Source organism: Euphorbia lathyris, chromosome 9, assembly GCF_963576675.1.
Source record: "Euphorbia lathyris chromosome 9, ddEupLath1.1, whole genome shotgun sequence".
Lineage (NCBI taxonomy): Eukaryota > Viridiplantae > Streptophyta > Magnoliopsida > Malpighiales > Euphorbiaceae > Euphorbia > Euphorbia lathyris.
Window position 1 is genome coordinate 56,262,408 of NC_088918.1, and position 16,195 is coordinate 56,278,602.

Sequence of the window (16,195 nt, forward strand, 5' to 3'; positions counted from 1 at the left end):
ATATGCGATATATAATTTATTTGTTAACTTATATGCACCCTATTAAGATAATTTTGATCGGATTTTAGTCACAGTTAAAGTTTTCCACCTTTCTACTTTATTTGGATGTATTTAGTGAAAATCGAACCTGAAATCTCTTTCCACATATCCAGACTAGATCTGGGCATGACCCGGGCTGGGGCCGGGCCTATCAGACTTTTAATAAAACCTGACGAGTCCAAGCCCATCCCAGCTTACAATAAATTGAGTCATGCTCAGGCTCGGGTTGGACTCGGGCCTAAAATATGAATCCCAAACCCGTCCGTCCAAGCCCATCTGTGTATTAAAAAAATACAATTAAAATGTCACAACTTTTCTTAATAAAAAAATAGTACACACAACATAATACTTAATAAGTTTGGAAAAATTCTAATAAACTTATTGTCTATTGGTGGTAAGGTTAGTATATATATCATTTCATAAAAAAATATATTTATAAATTATAATATATATATATCGGGCCGGACCTGACCGATGGAAAATTCATATAGTCCAAGCCCGCCTAATTTCGGACGAGTTTGTATGGGCTTGTGCTTGGGCCGGGCCTGACACCAATTTCATGTGTCCAAGCCCGGCTAAATGGGCCTTGGCCAGACAGGCTCGCCGGCCCATATCCGGGTCTAATTCAGACTACGTTGTGAACTGAGCTCCGATCCATATGGTATTTCTTGCTCAGACTCTTCTAATCAATTTAAATTGGCAATTAAGAAGATTAGATAAGAAAATAAGGGACACAATTAAGAAGACATTGATGCTATCAATCCATTTCTTTTTCTTCTTAAGTACAGTTGGTTGGATTAGTTTCATATTCATACGAAAACAAATAGTTGTGGGAGTCGAGAGTGGTAAATGATAATGTTTCTTTTTCAATAACATCTATTTGTCCATTTAAATAAGAAACTTCCAAGCACTTCCCTTATTATTCTTTTTGAAAAAAAGTAATCCTTGATTCAGCTTTTCAGAATAATTGCCCTTGGGACAAAAAAAAAAAAAAAAAAACACTATGAGAAACTTCTTTTTCTTATCTTCGCATCTTCCAATTTTGATAATCTCATAAAAGAAGTACTAATATGTAGTTGCCTTTTATGGTTATTTTGTTTTTGGCAAAGTACCATTACTTGGTGTGTTTTCACCATTGTATGATGAGGTATAAAATTAATCCAAGGATGAAACACACAAAGTAAGACTTACTTTGTAAAAAGCAAAGTAAACATAGCCTTTATCCTAATATGCAATAATATTTTTTAAATTTCAACATTCTTGTTTAATAAAAAGTATGCGATATTTAGGTAAAGAGAATAGAAATAACATGGCTATGTATTTATCGATGATAATGAATATCAGAGGGTGATTATGAATATAAGTTTAATATATTTAATTTTTAGCTGAAAATAATGTTTAAATCATTTGGTGTGTTTATTAAAAAAAAAAACAAAAAATCATTTGGTGTGTTTTTTAGGACGAGTTACTTATTTGTATAGTCTTAATAGTATTGCAACTTTTTTTTTTTAACCTGAAGAAAGAATTTTTTTTGAATCTGAAAAAAGAATTTCATATATAATTCGGATTGGCATCCTCAATAATAACGTTTGATAACCAATCCGGTATCACGGTTGATAAAAAATCGCTAGCATTGGAACATGATTGCCTAGCTACCAAATGTGCCGCTCTGTTCCCTAAACGAGAAATAAAAGACAGTTGCAACTCTTAATTTATACTCGTGCATTCAGTATTATTAATAAAGAAATATTATTCCTAATTTATAATATGGTATTAAAGACCGGTCTAAACCCTATTATTTTTACACCAGGTCGTGATAACACCTTTAATTTCGGTCACCCTTTTGGCATTCAACAATGAAGTCGAACCCTCCAATCTTGGGAATACTGAATTTACTTTGATATTTCACAATGTTTCTTCAGCCCTACCAATTCATTTTTCTTTTTTCTTAACCCGCACTTCAACCCACTGTCATTGACTCCTACCTACCGTTCAAAACCAAGGTCGTCTAGGTGCTCGAAATCGGGAATACGTCTCAATTTTCTTCGAGTAGTGTTTCTACGCGATTTTAGTTGTCTGGGTTCTGCCTAGGCCACTTGGACCACCTAAACCCTCGACATCGGGAATCCACTCCGATTTTCTTCAATTAGTTCCTCTAGACATCTTTTTGGCCCCTAGGAGATTTTTAGTCGTTTGGACTCTACCTAGGTGCTCAAAATTGGAATCCGCCCTGATTTTCTCCAATTAATCTCTTTAGGCGATTTTTAGTTGTTTGGGCTCCGACTAGGTACTCAAAATCGGAATCCGCCCGATTTTCTCCAATTAATCCTTCTATGCGATTTTTAGTCGTTTGGGCTCCGAATAGGCGTTCGAAATCAGGAATCTGTTCCAATTTTCTTCAATTAGTCCCTCTATGCGTTTTTTGCTCCTAGACGATTTTTAGTCGTTTGGGCTTCGCTTAGATGCCACCTTAGTGATGATGAACAAAATCGTTTTTTATTGTGATTTTGTTTTTTGCAAATGACGATCATAAGGACATTAGTTCCTAAAAGGCGGCGCACATTATATCTTCTTATTAGGACATTGGTTCCTTAATAGAAGCTGAGAGTTAAAAATCAGCGGCCTCTTAAATTGGCTATTAAGTTAAAATTTGAGGAGAAAGAGTTAAAAATCAAAACTAACCATCTTTTAGTTACTCCTCAAATTAGTGAGAATCAATCGTTTATAGTATTTATATGGCTTAATAGGCACCCAACCCTCTAAACTTGTAACTTTTTTTCACCTGACCCCCTCAACTTAGGGGACAACCTCTCAACCCCCTCAACTCCCCAAAAACATCATATACAACCTCTTATGCCTCTATGTTCGGTCAAAATATTGACCCGTGTAGAAAACGCGCTTGACTGCTGACCACACCAATGCCATGTGTCATTTTTTATTAAATTTTTCCATTGAGACCCCTGCTCGGCGAGTAAGCCCATTTGTGTTTGGCGAGCAACTACCAGAGATGGATTTCGATCAGAATTCTTATGTCAGAATGGAAAATTTTAATAAAAAAAGTGACACGTGACATTGGTGTGGTCAACAGTCAAGCACGTTTTCTACACGGGTCAATATTTTGACCGAACATAGGGGTGTAAGGGGTTGTATGTGATGTTTTTGGAGAGTTGAGGGGGTTGAGAGGTTGTCCCTTAAGTTGAGGGGGCCATGTGAAAAAAAGTTACAAGTTTAGGAGGCTGGGTGCCTATTAAACCTATTTATATAGAGTGAACTAAGATATCTATCTATACTTAAAAAAAACCTAAGAGAGCCTTCAAGATATGTGCTAAAAAAAATTTGTGCGAGCCGATCGGCCTTTCTCTTGCTTTGATCCCCGGACCACCGGTCCCTCTCACTTTAACCCTCATCTTTTTCCAACCCCTGTAAATTTTGTTTTTGGATCAACCCGTCGAAGCAAGCTAAAAGTGTATGGCCTTGGAAATGAATGGGTAATGGCCAAGGTTGAGGATAGGATTGGACCAGGATAAGAAGTTCGCCCTATTCCGAATAGATACAAGAATGGTCCATGTTCAGTATAAAAGCCAAAAGATATGGACGAACTTTCCAACTCCAAGCATTACCAAACAAAAACATTACGTATCTAAGGAATGCTACAATGAACAGCTCATCTTTACCTCTGTTAATGGTGTTTGACATCACATCACCATAGCCGTATGATGTTCCCGCCAAACCCCTTTTGAGCTTCCAAAGGATCATTCCTAACTCACTCCTTTGGATTTGACTATCAATACAAACAAATATTAAATAAATACCCATTCTCACCCACTAACTTCATCACAATTAATATCCTAGCATATACTAAAATTCCTCGCTAGCTAGATTCTTCAAACATCAGTTTAACCTCACCTGAAAAATATTCAGGAAAATGGTGGATGGTGAAACTGTTGATGTTGATGAGATTCATCCATCCAAAGATTCCAAGAAGTTTGAACAAGGTATGCAACACTACTTTTCTACAATTATCCATTTATTAAAACACTTTTTCAACATAGTCCAATTGCATTTAATAACTTGTTGTTCTTATTCAATCACGTTCAATAACATTTTCTTACATTCAATAACCCAAAAAATTCAACTGTCCATTGAGCGAAATTTTTTATTGAAATTGGAGAAAAAAAAAAGGGAAAGCCAAGGAAATCTTAAAGATATAAAGACAAATTTTGAAAAATGATATAAAGGGAGGGATTAAGTCTGAATTTAGCAGTGGTGTTTAATTCTAATTTAAAAAATATCAAAATTTAATCTTAACGTTCCAATAAGAAAATTTGAAAATATCATAAGTTAATAATTTTTTTTATCAAATTATCTAATATATTATCCATATAATTACAAATATTAATTTACGATGAGCTTGTTTGAAAAATCAGATATTACAGTAAAAAAAAAATTAAATCTTTATTAAATACCTCTGTACTTTTTAAAGTTTTTAAAATTCTTTGAAATCTAGATACAATACGTCCCTAAATTTAGAGTAATTGATTTCCAAAGAAAGCAAATGATTGAGTAAATGAAGTGAATGCATATGCAGATGGAGAAGAGGAGAACGATTCGCCGATAGAGCAAGTAAGGCTAACAGTTCCAATCACAGACGATCCAGAATTACCATGCTTGACTTTCCGAACATGGTTTTTAGGGATTATTTCTTGTACTCTTCTGGCATTTGCCAATCAGTTCTTCGTTTTCCGTCAGAATCCTCTTTACATATCATCAGTTGCAGCTCAGATCGCTGTGCTTCCAATCGGAAAATTCATGGCAGCATCTTTACCAGATAAAGTGGTTCGAGTACCCGGGACCAAATGGTCATTCTCGTTGAATCCAGGGCCTTTCAATTTGAAAGAGCATGTTCTCATCACCATATTTGCTAATTCAGGGTCTAATTCTGTTTATGCTGTAAACATAATTGCAATTATTATAGCATTCTATCACAGGAAGATTAATCCAATTGCAGCTTTGCTCTTAACACAAACTACCCAGGTATGTCTGTCTCGTCTGCTCTGTAATTAAAGGGTAATTAAAGGGTATATTAGGTAGGAAATTGTTAATGTTGTTTAAAAATGGTGTATGTAGATGCTTGGATATGGATGGGCAGGAGTATTCAGAAAGTTTCTAGTAGATTCACCATACATGTGGTGGCCTGCTAATCTGGTTCAGGTTTCGCTCTTTCGGTATCAATTATTTCCTTACACTATTATCAACACCTTACTCTTAATTTCGCCTTTCAATTTCTCATAAAGCCCTATTTGTATCTAAAATCTTTGTAATTATGTCCATTAATTTTCATTGGTGACATTTGAGTGAAAAGTTTCATATGTTAATTCTTGCTGCAAGACATAATTTTTTTTTACTTGTGACATGTAAACAATTATTCAATAATTGTTTTATTTTTATTTTTTTTATATAGTTTTAATATGTAAATAAATAAGAAAAACATTAATTCCTTATTTATTCATATATCAAGTCTATATGACAAAAAAATTAAAATAGTTGTCATGCGTAGGTCAAACTTATAGGTCAATTAATCTTTTTTCTTTATCTCGAGACAATAGCCTTGAGAACCAAATTATGAATTTTTAAAATTCCGGATGAGCAATCCGTTTTCATTTAGGTACTGACATGTCATTTTTTGAGTAGTTCGAATTCTGAACCATTCAGGTAGTGACACATCAGTATTACTGTTAACATGTCATCTTTTGAGTAGTTTAGTACCAACTGATCTTAAACCATTCAGATGGTGACACATTAATATTATTACTTACACGTTATCTTTTGAGTAGTTCAATATTAACTGATCCTGAACCATATGTACCATTACTTACATGTCATTTTTTGAGTAGTTTAAGACCAATTGATCTGAAGCACTGACATGTCAAAACCACTGTTAATATATTATCTCATGAGTCCTCCACAACTAAACTGATCTTGAACCAGGCAGTGATTCCTCACCATCACTACCAACATGTAATCTCTTATTAAGTAATCTGAAACATATTAGAATTTCTTAAACAAATTGACCCTTAATCCTCAACTTTTTCTACTGCTAAGTCTTATGCTTTTTTTAATCTGCAGAGCCTTGCACGATGACGAGAAAAGGCCAAAGGGAGGATTAACAAGGCTACAATTCTTCCTAGTAGTCCTCACATCAAGTTTCGCATACTACATCATCCCAAACTATCTTTTCCAGTCAATCACAGCCCTCTCCTTTGTATGTTGGATATGGAAAGACTCAATCACTGCCCAACAAATCGGTTCCGGTCTTTCCGGACTCGGAATCGGCTCATTCGCCTTAGATTGGTCAACCATATCAAGCTTCTTACCATCTCCATTAGCCACACCTGGTTTTGCAGTGGTCAACTTGTTGTTTGGTTACATAATTATCCTTTACATCATCCTCCCTATAACTTACTGGACAAATTCATACGAAGCCAAACGTTTCCCTATTATCTCGCCGGATGTGTTTGATGTTGCTGGATCGCCTTATAATGTCACCCATATTCTCAATTCCACAACCTTCTCTTTCAATGAGGAAGCATATAATGGATACAGTAAAGTCCATTTAAGTGTTTTCTTTGTTTATGCTTATGGTCTCAGCTTTGCTCTTCTTGCTGCTACATTGTCTCATGTCATATTTTTCCATGGAAGGTATGTGTAAAAACCTTGGGGCTACTTTTGTTTTGGTGGTCATGATGATGATAATTTATTGTGATGATGAATTCGATTTGCAGGACGATTTGGGCACAGGCGAAAGCATCGTTTTCGGATAAGTTTGGTGATGTTCATACAAGGATAATGAAGAAGAATTATGCAGTAGTGCCTCAATGGTGGTTTTATACAATATTGATAATAGTAATTGGATTTGCAATGCTTGCTTGTGAAGGGTTTAATAGGCAATTGCAGCTTCCATATTGGGGTGTTCTGCTAGCTATTAGTTTGGCTTTCTTTTTTACACTTCCAATTGGTGTTATCCAAGCAACTACAAATCAGGTAATTCTGATTAAAACAAGGAATTCTTATTTATTGCTTTCGTTTTAATGACTAAAAGTGTGTGTGAATATTTAATGGATGTGCAGCAACCAGGATTGAATGTTATAACAGAGCTTATAATTGGGTACATGTATCCGGGAAGACCACTAGCAAATGTGACATTTAAGACATATGGTTACATTAGCATGTCACAAGCTATTATGTTCCTTTCTGACTTCAAGTTGGGTCATTATATGAAAATTCCACCCAAGTCCATGTTCGTCGTTCAGGTTAGTTATTGCCGTCAATTTTCAATTTGGCCCCAAACTAATTTGTTTAAAAATGAACTGTATCTCAATATTTAGGTCCCGTTTATTTACCGGAAAATATTATGCAGAATTTTTTTTGTTTATTTATTTAGAAAAATAAGAAATTTTTTAGGTCAGTCAACGTATATGAAAAAACTGAGAAAAATATTTTATCCATTTAAAAAGAACAGAACATTTTTCTAAACTTTTTCAAACTCTATTCTATTTCTTGTTACTTTTTTGAAAACAATAATCACCCATTTTTTTTTCATTGTTCAAGTGTTATTGCAAAACACCAAAAAATGTTTTAATTTCCAAAAATTTATATTCTCTTAGGAACTATTTGGTATTTTCAATCAAATTAGTTCCAAAAATTACGCATAAATATATGATTTTATATGAGAAATTCACAGTATTTCGGAAGTAATACACTGAACCAATATTTTTTTTTCCCACTACTATATAAGGAATGATTGGTGTAAAGAAAAAAAATTATACATGTAATATTAATTGATTGGTCGGGTATATTAATTTCCTAAAATTTTTCGATTTTACATGTGCTAATATATAATTTTTTGATAAATTTATTTAGACTGGATTTAAAGTTTAATTTTAAGCTTGAACCTAGCCTGCACATGTCTAAAATAACGAGCTAAAATGACATGGGCTAAGATTTTTTTTGAAAAAAAAAAGTCTGTTAGACCTGATCTGAACCCGAACCCTAAATACATCTATTTTGAAGTACCCAAAATTCATTTCCAGTCGAATTGAAATAAACTTTAGAGCAAATTGACCTTACTCCCAAATGGATATAAAACAAACAGTTGGTGGGCACAGTAATAGCATCAACAACCTACTTCGGAACAGCATGGTGGCTCCTACATTCAGTCGAAAACATCTGCGATCGGAAAAAGTTACCTCACGGAAGTCCCTGGACTTGTCCCGGAGATCGAGTTTTCTACAACGCATCTGTAATTTGGGGAGTAGTTGGCCCATTAAGAATGTTCGGCAGCCTCGGTTTATATTCTAAGATGAACTATTTCTTCCTTATCGGATTTCTAGCACCGTTTGTAGTCTGGATATTTTCTCGCATATTCCCGGAAAAGAAGTGGATAAAGCTGATCAACATTCCGGTGATATTAAGCGGCACAGGTGCAATGCCTCCGGCAAGATCAGTGAATTATATAAGTTGGTTTGCAGTAGCACTATTCTTCAACTTTGTGGTTTATCATAGATACAGGAAATGGTGGGTAAGGCATAATTATATATTATCGGCAGGGTTAGATGCAGGAGTTGCATTTATGGCGATTCTATGCTATTTTGCGTTACAGTATCAGAATATACTTGGACCTGAATGGTGGGGTTTGGATTTGGATGATCATTGTCCTCTTGCTTCTTGTCCTACTGCTCCTGGTGTTGTAGCTGATGGGTGTCCTCTTCTTCAATGATTTTCATATTTTCATGTTTTTTTTATGCAAGTAATCTTGTATTTACATAAATCTATATGAATGAATCCAAACTCAACACAATTGCAATTGTATAATATTGATATATTTTTATAATATATAGTAATTAATAATAGGGTAAATTTAAAAAAAAAAAAAAAAAATCGATGTGGTTTCACTTATTGATAAAAAAAAAAAAATATCTGTACTTTTTCTTTTGACAAAATCGAGATTGTGTTTAAGATCGTTAACCAAAACGCGGAAAAACAGTTAACCCTGTCAATTGGGCTGACGTGGCAGATGGTATTTTTGTCCAATTTTTTTTTTTTTGATAAATTCCAAAAAAAAAACCCATGTGGTTTCACTTATTGACAAAAAAGGATGTGCTTTTTCTTTTGACAAAATGAAGATTGTGTTTAAGACCGTTAACCAAAATGCGGAAAAATAGCTAACCCCGTCAACTGGGCTGACGTGGCAGAGAGTATTTTTATCCATTTTTTTTTTCTTTCATATAAAAGGCCTCTCTTCCCATCAACAATCAATCATCAATTCAATTTGGGGTTTTCCCCCAATTTCTTCATAGATTAGAAAACCCTAGAACTCAAATCCTTAAAATCATTCATTCTACTTGATTACAAACCAAGATCATGAGTTCAAGCTCTAATTCATATAACTTCAAGCACTCCGTGGATCAAGGGCATGAAGTTAAATGTTTTTGTGGCTTCAGAACTCCAATACGAACGACATGGACGAAGAAGAACATCGGAAGAAGGTTCAGAGGATGTGCAAGGTATCCAGACTCAGGTTCAAGTTGAAGGGAGGCCTTTTATATGAAAGAAAAAAAATGGACAAAAATACCCTCTGCCATGTCAGCCCAGTTGACGGGGTTAGCTGTTTTTCTGCGTTTTGGTTAACGGTCTTAAACACAATCTCCATTTTGTCAAAAAAAAAAAAGCACAGATCCTTTTTTGTCAATAAGTGAAACCACATGGGTTTTTTTTGGAATTTATCCAAGAAAAAAAATTTGGACAAAAATACCCTCTGCCACGTCAGCCCAATTGACAGGGTTAGCTGTTTTTCCGCGTTTTGGTTAACGGTCTTAAACACAATCTCCATTTTGTCAAAAGAAAAAGTATAGATCATTTTTTGTCAATAAGTGAAAACACATTGGTTTTTTTTTGGAATTTACCCTTAATAATATACAAAGATAAACTACCAAATTGAAAAATATAATACAAATAATCTTATACCTAGCTATGAGAAATATGTTCGGAAATCATGTACGAATTCGTAATAGGTCAATTGATCAACAACTACAAATTGATTTAGTTGAAGAGATTTGGAATCGCTACTAGAAGAATAAAGTGAAGATTGATGTAATATTTTCTTTTTGTTAATTTTTAATATTGAATTTTATTATAATTTTTGGGATAAAGTTTAAATTTGTCCATAATGTTTTTAGGAAATGCCACATATTAGAGGAAGAAAATGGACTAAAATAGATATTTTCCATTTCAGAATGTTATGTGTTATTTTATCAGTCTTTACTATTTATTTCGTTCGTTTTTATTCATTGTTAGATGGTAGTTTTATCCTTAGTTATGAGGTGGATTGTAGACGTTTGGATTATCGGTAATCCTTAAGAAAATAGTTAGCGTAATTTGGATTCTAGTGAAGTTGTTGTGACAGCTACGATGATTCATAGTTGTAACTTGTAACCGCCTCAATCATCACTCTATTTAGAAGATGAGATTTGAGCAGTCGATTATCAATGAGAATAGGAATTTTTCCTACTCTTTCTCTCTTTCCTAAATTTCCTTTCTAAATCTACACTTCCCTTACTCGTTAGAGTACAATCTTGACATTAGTATCAGAGTTATTCTTTCCTCCAACCACCACATGAGTGATCTAGAGCAACAAAGAAGAAAATACACTAAAAACAACTTAAAGAGCTTGCGATTTCAAAAGCCACAACAGAAAAATTGGAGAAAATGCAAAATCATTTCTTAGATGTGCAAGTTGCTCAACAAATGAGACTAGATTCCATTCTAGTGGAACAAAATCAACTTAGAAAAGACTCAATCGATGCAGGAATTAGTACATATATCCATCACATCACTAGCCAAACTCATCCAAACCAAACTTGATTCTCAATCCATTTTCACTCAAAAAATTGTATCCGCCTTTAACCCTGATAGGGGAATCCTGGGCAGTGGTCCTAGCATTCTCCAAGGAGGAGAGACACATAACCATAAGAGCCCTTACTTTAACAATGTATTGCCTAAAGGTGAATTCCCATCCTTTAATGGAAGTGAAGAAGAGAACTAGATTAACAAGTGCTCCAAATACTTTCAACTATTTGAAGTAATGGAGGAGAAGAAAGTCAAATTGGTTGGGCTATATATGTAAGGAAGATCAGAATGTTGGTTCAAGAACTGGATTCCTACTCATCCAGGAATCTCTTGGGAGCGATTTCTGACACAAGTTGAAAAGAGATTTCAGGAGACTGAAATCACAGAAGTAGTAGAGCAGTTGATCCAACTGAGACAGAGCTTTTATGTAGCAGCTTACTATGACATATTTGAAGAAATCAAACCGAAGATGGAGAAGGAACACTTTGAGTTGACAAAGTCCTTTTCACCAAGAGATTTGTAGCAAGACTCAAACCTAAGCTGAAAGCCACAGTAAGAACTCATGATCACAAGGAGATTTACACAACTATTAAACATGCCAAACTTTTGGAAAATCGCTTAAAGGAGATCCTATAAGCCATTAAACCTAAACCTCACTTCAGATTCCGTCTTATCAGTAAACCCTGGAAGCTACTAGCTCTCACCCCACCAAACCAAACCCTCCATCAAACCCTTTCCCTAAAACTACTGAGAACAAGCCTATCTCTCAGTTCATCAATCATAAAAGAATCCCATGGCATTTTGGAAGCGTGGGGATAGCTATCACCTTGGAGACCAATGCAAGAAGCTTATTGCTATCACTACATAAGAGCAGCTGGAGGAAATGGAGAATGACCAACACCACTTGGAAACATAAGTAGCTGATACAAAGGAGAATGCAACTAAGGAAAAGCAAATCCTCGTGTTTATAAATGCTATGGGTGGGGGATTAACTGACACTACCATGAAACTCAAATATACTCTTAATAGGAAATCTATAATTATACTTATTGATAATGTTATCACACATAGTTTTGTGGATGCTAGGCTAGCCAATGAAGCAAAATTGCCACACCGCTTCACTTAACCAGGTCCTCAATCCATCAAATGTGTGCAGATCACTAATCTTGGATACTTTGTCAATCATCTTGCATAAGTACATATGACTTAACAAATTATTTCCTTACAGTTAACGATGTCATTAAATATAACATCTCGGGACTAAGGCATACCCCAACACTATGTCCTTTTGAGCTATTGGTAATCCATAGGAAAATAGTTATTCTAATTTGGATTCTAGTGAGTTTATTATGATAGTTATGATGACTCATATTTGTACCTTATAAATGCCTCAAACATCATTCTATTTAGAGGATGAGATTTTGGCTTAGCCGATTATCAATGAGAATATAACTTTTTCCTACTCTTTCTCCCTTCTCTCTCTTTCCTAAATTTCCTTTCTAAATCTGCACTTTTCTCACTCGTCAGGGAACAATGAAGTGCAAATTTACAATTAATGTATGAAATGATGCATAACGTTGTCAAGCAAGATCAATTTTATCCATATCTAACATAAAATTTAAACAGACTATTATACTAGTATTTAATTATCACACCGAACCTTTCAAATTATGTCTAAAATATTTATTCTGTTACTGACACAGTTACAAATAATATGTCGAAATGACAATATTTTAGTATATTAGATACAAGTTAATAACAAAAAAACTGCATAAAATGCTTACTATTTTATTAAAACAGGTATAAACAACGCGTCAAAATACACATAACTGCTTTATTTTATCGACAAACTTGTTTAGAAGATCTGATGTGATAGTCGAATAACTGTTAAATCATTCAGTTCAAACTTCAGGTGTATAAGAGTAAAATTGAACTTGTTTGGGAACATTAGATCAACCTTATCCCATAATTCTTTTTATTTGTTTTCATTAATGGAATGTTATGTTTCTTTTAGTTTTTTATTAATTTTCATAATTTATTTTTTTATATATAATCTAAAGGTAGCATGCCACCGGGTAAGGACACATCTTGGTGGACAGAAGAAGTACGGCAAGTAATAAAGAGTAAGCGAGAATCCTATAAACTATTGGAGAAATGCAGGAGTGATGGGAACTACGAAAAGTAAAAAGATGCTAGAAGGGAAGCAAAGAAGGCCATACGAGATGCTATAGCAAAGGTGAATCAGGATATGTGTACAAGAGTGGATACGAAGGAAGAGGAAAGAGACATATATAGAATTGCTCGGATGAGAGATAGGAAGACGTGAGATCTCAGAAAAGTTAAATGTGTGAAGGATGTGGACCAAAAAGTCCTAGTTAGTGATAAGGATATCAAGGAACGATGGAGGTCTTATTTTGATGACTTATTTAATGGAGATCGCGGACAAAATGTTGGAGATATAAGTATCCCCCACGATATGATAAATCGTGACTGCATGCAGAGAATTCAAAAGGGTGAAGTCAAAATGACATTAAATAAGATGAGATTGAAGAAAGCAATAGGACCTGATGGCATCCCTATTGAGATTTGGAGATGTTTGGGAGAGAGATGAATCGAATGGTTGATGACGTTCTTCAACAAGATTTGGAGAAACAATAAGATGCCATCAGAATGGAGGAAAAGTATCATGATCCCTTTGTATAAGAACAAAGACGATGTCTAAGATTATGCTAACTATCGAGGAATCAAATTAATGAGTCACACTATGAAACTTTGGGAGCGAGTGATCGAACAAAGACTAAGGAGGACGATGAAGATCTCGAAAAACCAGTTTGGTTTTATGTCGGGAAGATCAACTAAGGAGGCCATTCATCTAATGAGACAATTAATAGAGCACTATCGAAATAAGAAGAAAGACTTGCATATGGTTTTCATTGACTTAGAGAATGTATATGATAAGTAACTAAGGGAAGTACTTTGATAGGCCTTAATAAGGAAAGACATTTCGAGGGAAATATATTGACATCATAAAAGACATGTATGAGGGAGCGTGCATGAGTGTACGTACCATTGGAGTGCATCAAGGTTCTGCACTTAGCTCATTTCTTTTTTCCATCGTTATGGATGAATTAACAAGTTCACTTCAAGTGGTATACCATGGTGCATGTTGTTTGCAGATGATATTGTGTTGGTGGATGAGACGAAAGAAGACGTAGAGAGAAAGTTGGAACTATGGAGACAAACTTTGGAATGTAGAGGCTTTAAGCTGAGCCGAAGTAAGACGAAAATATTTGGCGTGTAAGTTTAGCGGCGATAGGAGTAGAGAGGCAGAGACAATCACGCTGGATGGGAGAGTTATCCAGGGCTCGGACTGCTTCCGGTATTTAGGGTCTATTATTCAAACAGACGGAGAAGTGGACAGAGATGTTGCTCATAGGATTAAATCTGGTTGGTCGAAGTGGAAGAGTGCTAAAGGTTTCCTTTGTGACCCCAACATGCCTAATAGATTGAAGGAAAATTCTACCACACAGCAATTAGACCTGCATTGTTATATAGTATGGAGTGTTGGGGAGTGAAACACTGTCACATTCATAAGATGTCGGTGGCAGAGATGCATATGTTGAGATGGATGTGTGGTCATACGAGAAAGGATCGGGTGAGTAATGAAATAATTAGGACAAAAATAGGGGTTACATCTATTGAGAATAAAATGAGGGAAAATCGACTAAGGTGGTTTGGCCATGTAAGACGAAGAGTGTTTGATGCGCTGGTTAGGAGGACTAATGAGTGGCAAAGGGATGCAATGGTGAGAAGTAGGGGAAGACCTATGCAAACTTGGAAGAGGGTGATCGAAAGTGATATGAGTTTATTGGGGATTGAGGAAAATATGGTAGTGGATATGACAGAGTGGATGAAGAGAATTTATGTCGCTGACACGACTTGATTCACGATTTTATATGATAGTTCATGTTAGCCGACCCCAACTCATTTCAGGACTAGAGTTTTATTGTTGTTGTATAGCTATGACATTTTCTCTCTCATATATTTCTAATTAAGCAAGCTTGCAAACTCTCTCTTCAATTAAATATACTTAAAAAAAATAACATATAAACATCAGCAATTGGTTTGTAATCACTAGGGGTGGGCACGGTTCGGTTAACCGGTCCATTAGGTAAAAAAATTAACCGAACCGTTATCAACAGTTTTTTAACCATCCAAACCGAAACTGGTCCATATCAATTGGTTAACCATACAACCGGTTAACCATTAATTTTGGTTAGGTTTTTCGGTTAACGGTTTTTAACCAATTCTCACCAGTTAACCAAAAATCAACGGTTAACCATAATTTTTACCCAAACCTAAATTTTTAACAATATTAAAATACACATAATTTCAAAAATTCAAATGAAACGAATTCATATAAAGGTTCAGAATTCAAACATAAGTACCTAACTAAAAAATAATCCATCAAGTTTACATTTAAAACATAAAGAAATGTAAATAATATTTCGTCAAAGTACTTATTACAACATTAATCGATCAAGTTTACATTCAAGTATAATCTATGTTATATATATTAATATATGTTATAATCTAATGAGGACCTTGGATCTTCATAGTCGACTGGATATATGAAGCGAGGTTGATGCCGCTCCGGTCGCCGGACCTGCGTCGGGGGAGGCCCCCGGTGTACACTCCGATGCTAAAGTTAGTAGGAGTACATAAGTATAGAGATAAAGTAGAGTGTCGAGAGAGGAAGAGAGTATACCTTCCCCTTATAGGGGTATTTATAGTGAATGTGATGGGCTTAGAGGACCTTGCTTATCTTGGGCTTGATTGGCTTGGGCCTAGTGGGCCGTGTTCATATTCCGAATCAAGTAGTCCCCCCCTTCAAGTGTCTTTCGAGTATTTATGCGAGGTTCACAACATTCTAGGAGTAGTAATGAACGTAATTGTGTTGCTTGGGGCTGCTTGTGAATAATAATGGTGCCGATTAGGACGACTTTATGAATAATAATGGATGAATGTATACACGTCGAGGGACGGTCTTCGAGAAATAAATGGTATATAGACGTCGAATGACGATCTTCGATAAATAAATGACAATTTACGCGTCGAATGGCGGTCTTCGAGAAATAAATAGTATATACACGTCCAGAGACGGTCTTCGACAGATATGTGAATATGTACCCGTCGAGGGACGACCTTCGAGAATTAAATGACTATATACACGTCGAGTGACGGTCTTCGA

At 35.1% G+C, this 16,195-nt stretch overlaps 1 protein-coding gene across 1 annotated transcript; it reads left to right on the plus strand.

Moving 5' to 3' along the window:
* The first annotated feature begins 3,674 nt into the window (after positions 1-3,674).
* Positions 3,675-8,949, plus strand: LOC136206582 (oligopeptide transporter 1-like). Its single transcript, XM_065997691.1, has 7 exons — positions 3,675-4,034; positions 4,628-5,073; positions 5,167-5,264; positions 6,166-6,738; positions 6,822-7,080; positions 7,167-7,349; positions 8,192-8,949. The coding sequence occupies exons 1-7, from the start codon at positions 3,965-3,967 to the stop codon at positions 8,813-8,815; spliced, it is 2,253 nt and encodes a 750-aa protein (XP_065853763.1). The 5' UTR covers positions 3,675-3,964; the 3' UTR covers positions 8,816-8,949.
* Positions 8,950-16,195: the final 7,246 nt, after the last annotated feature.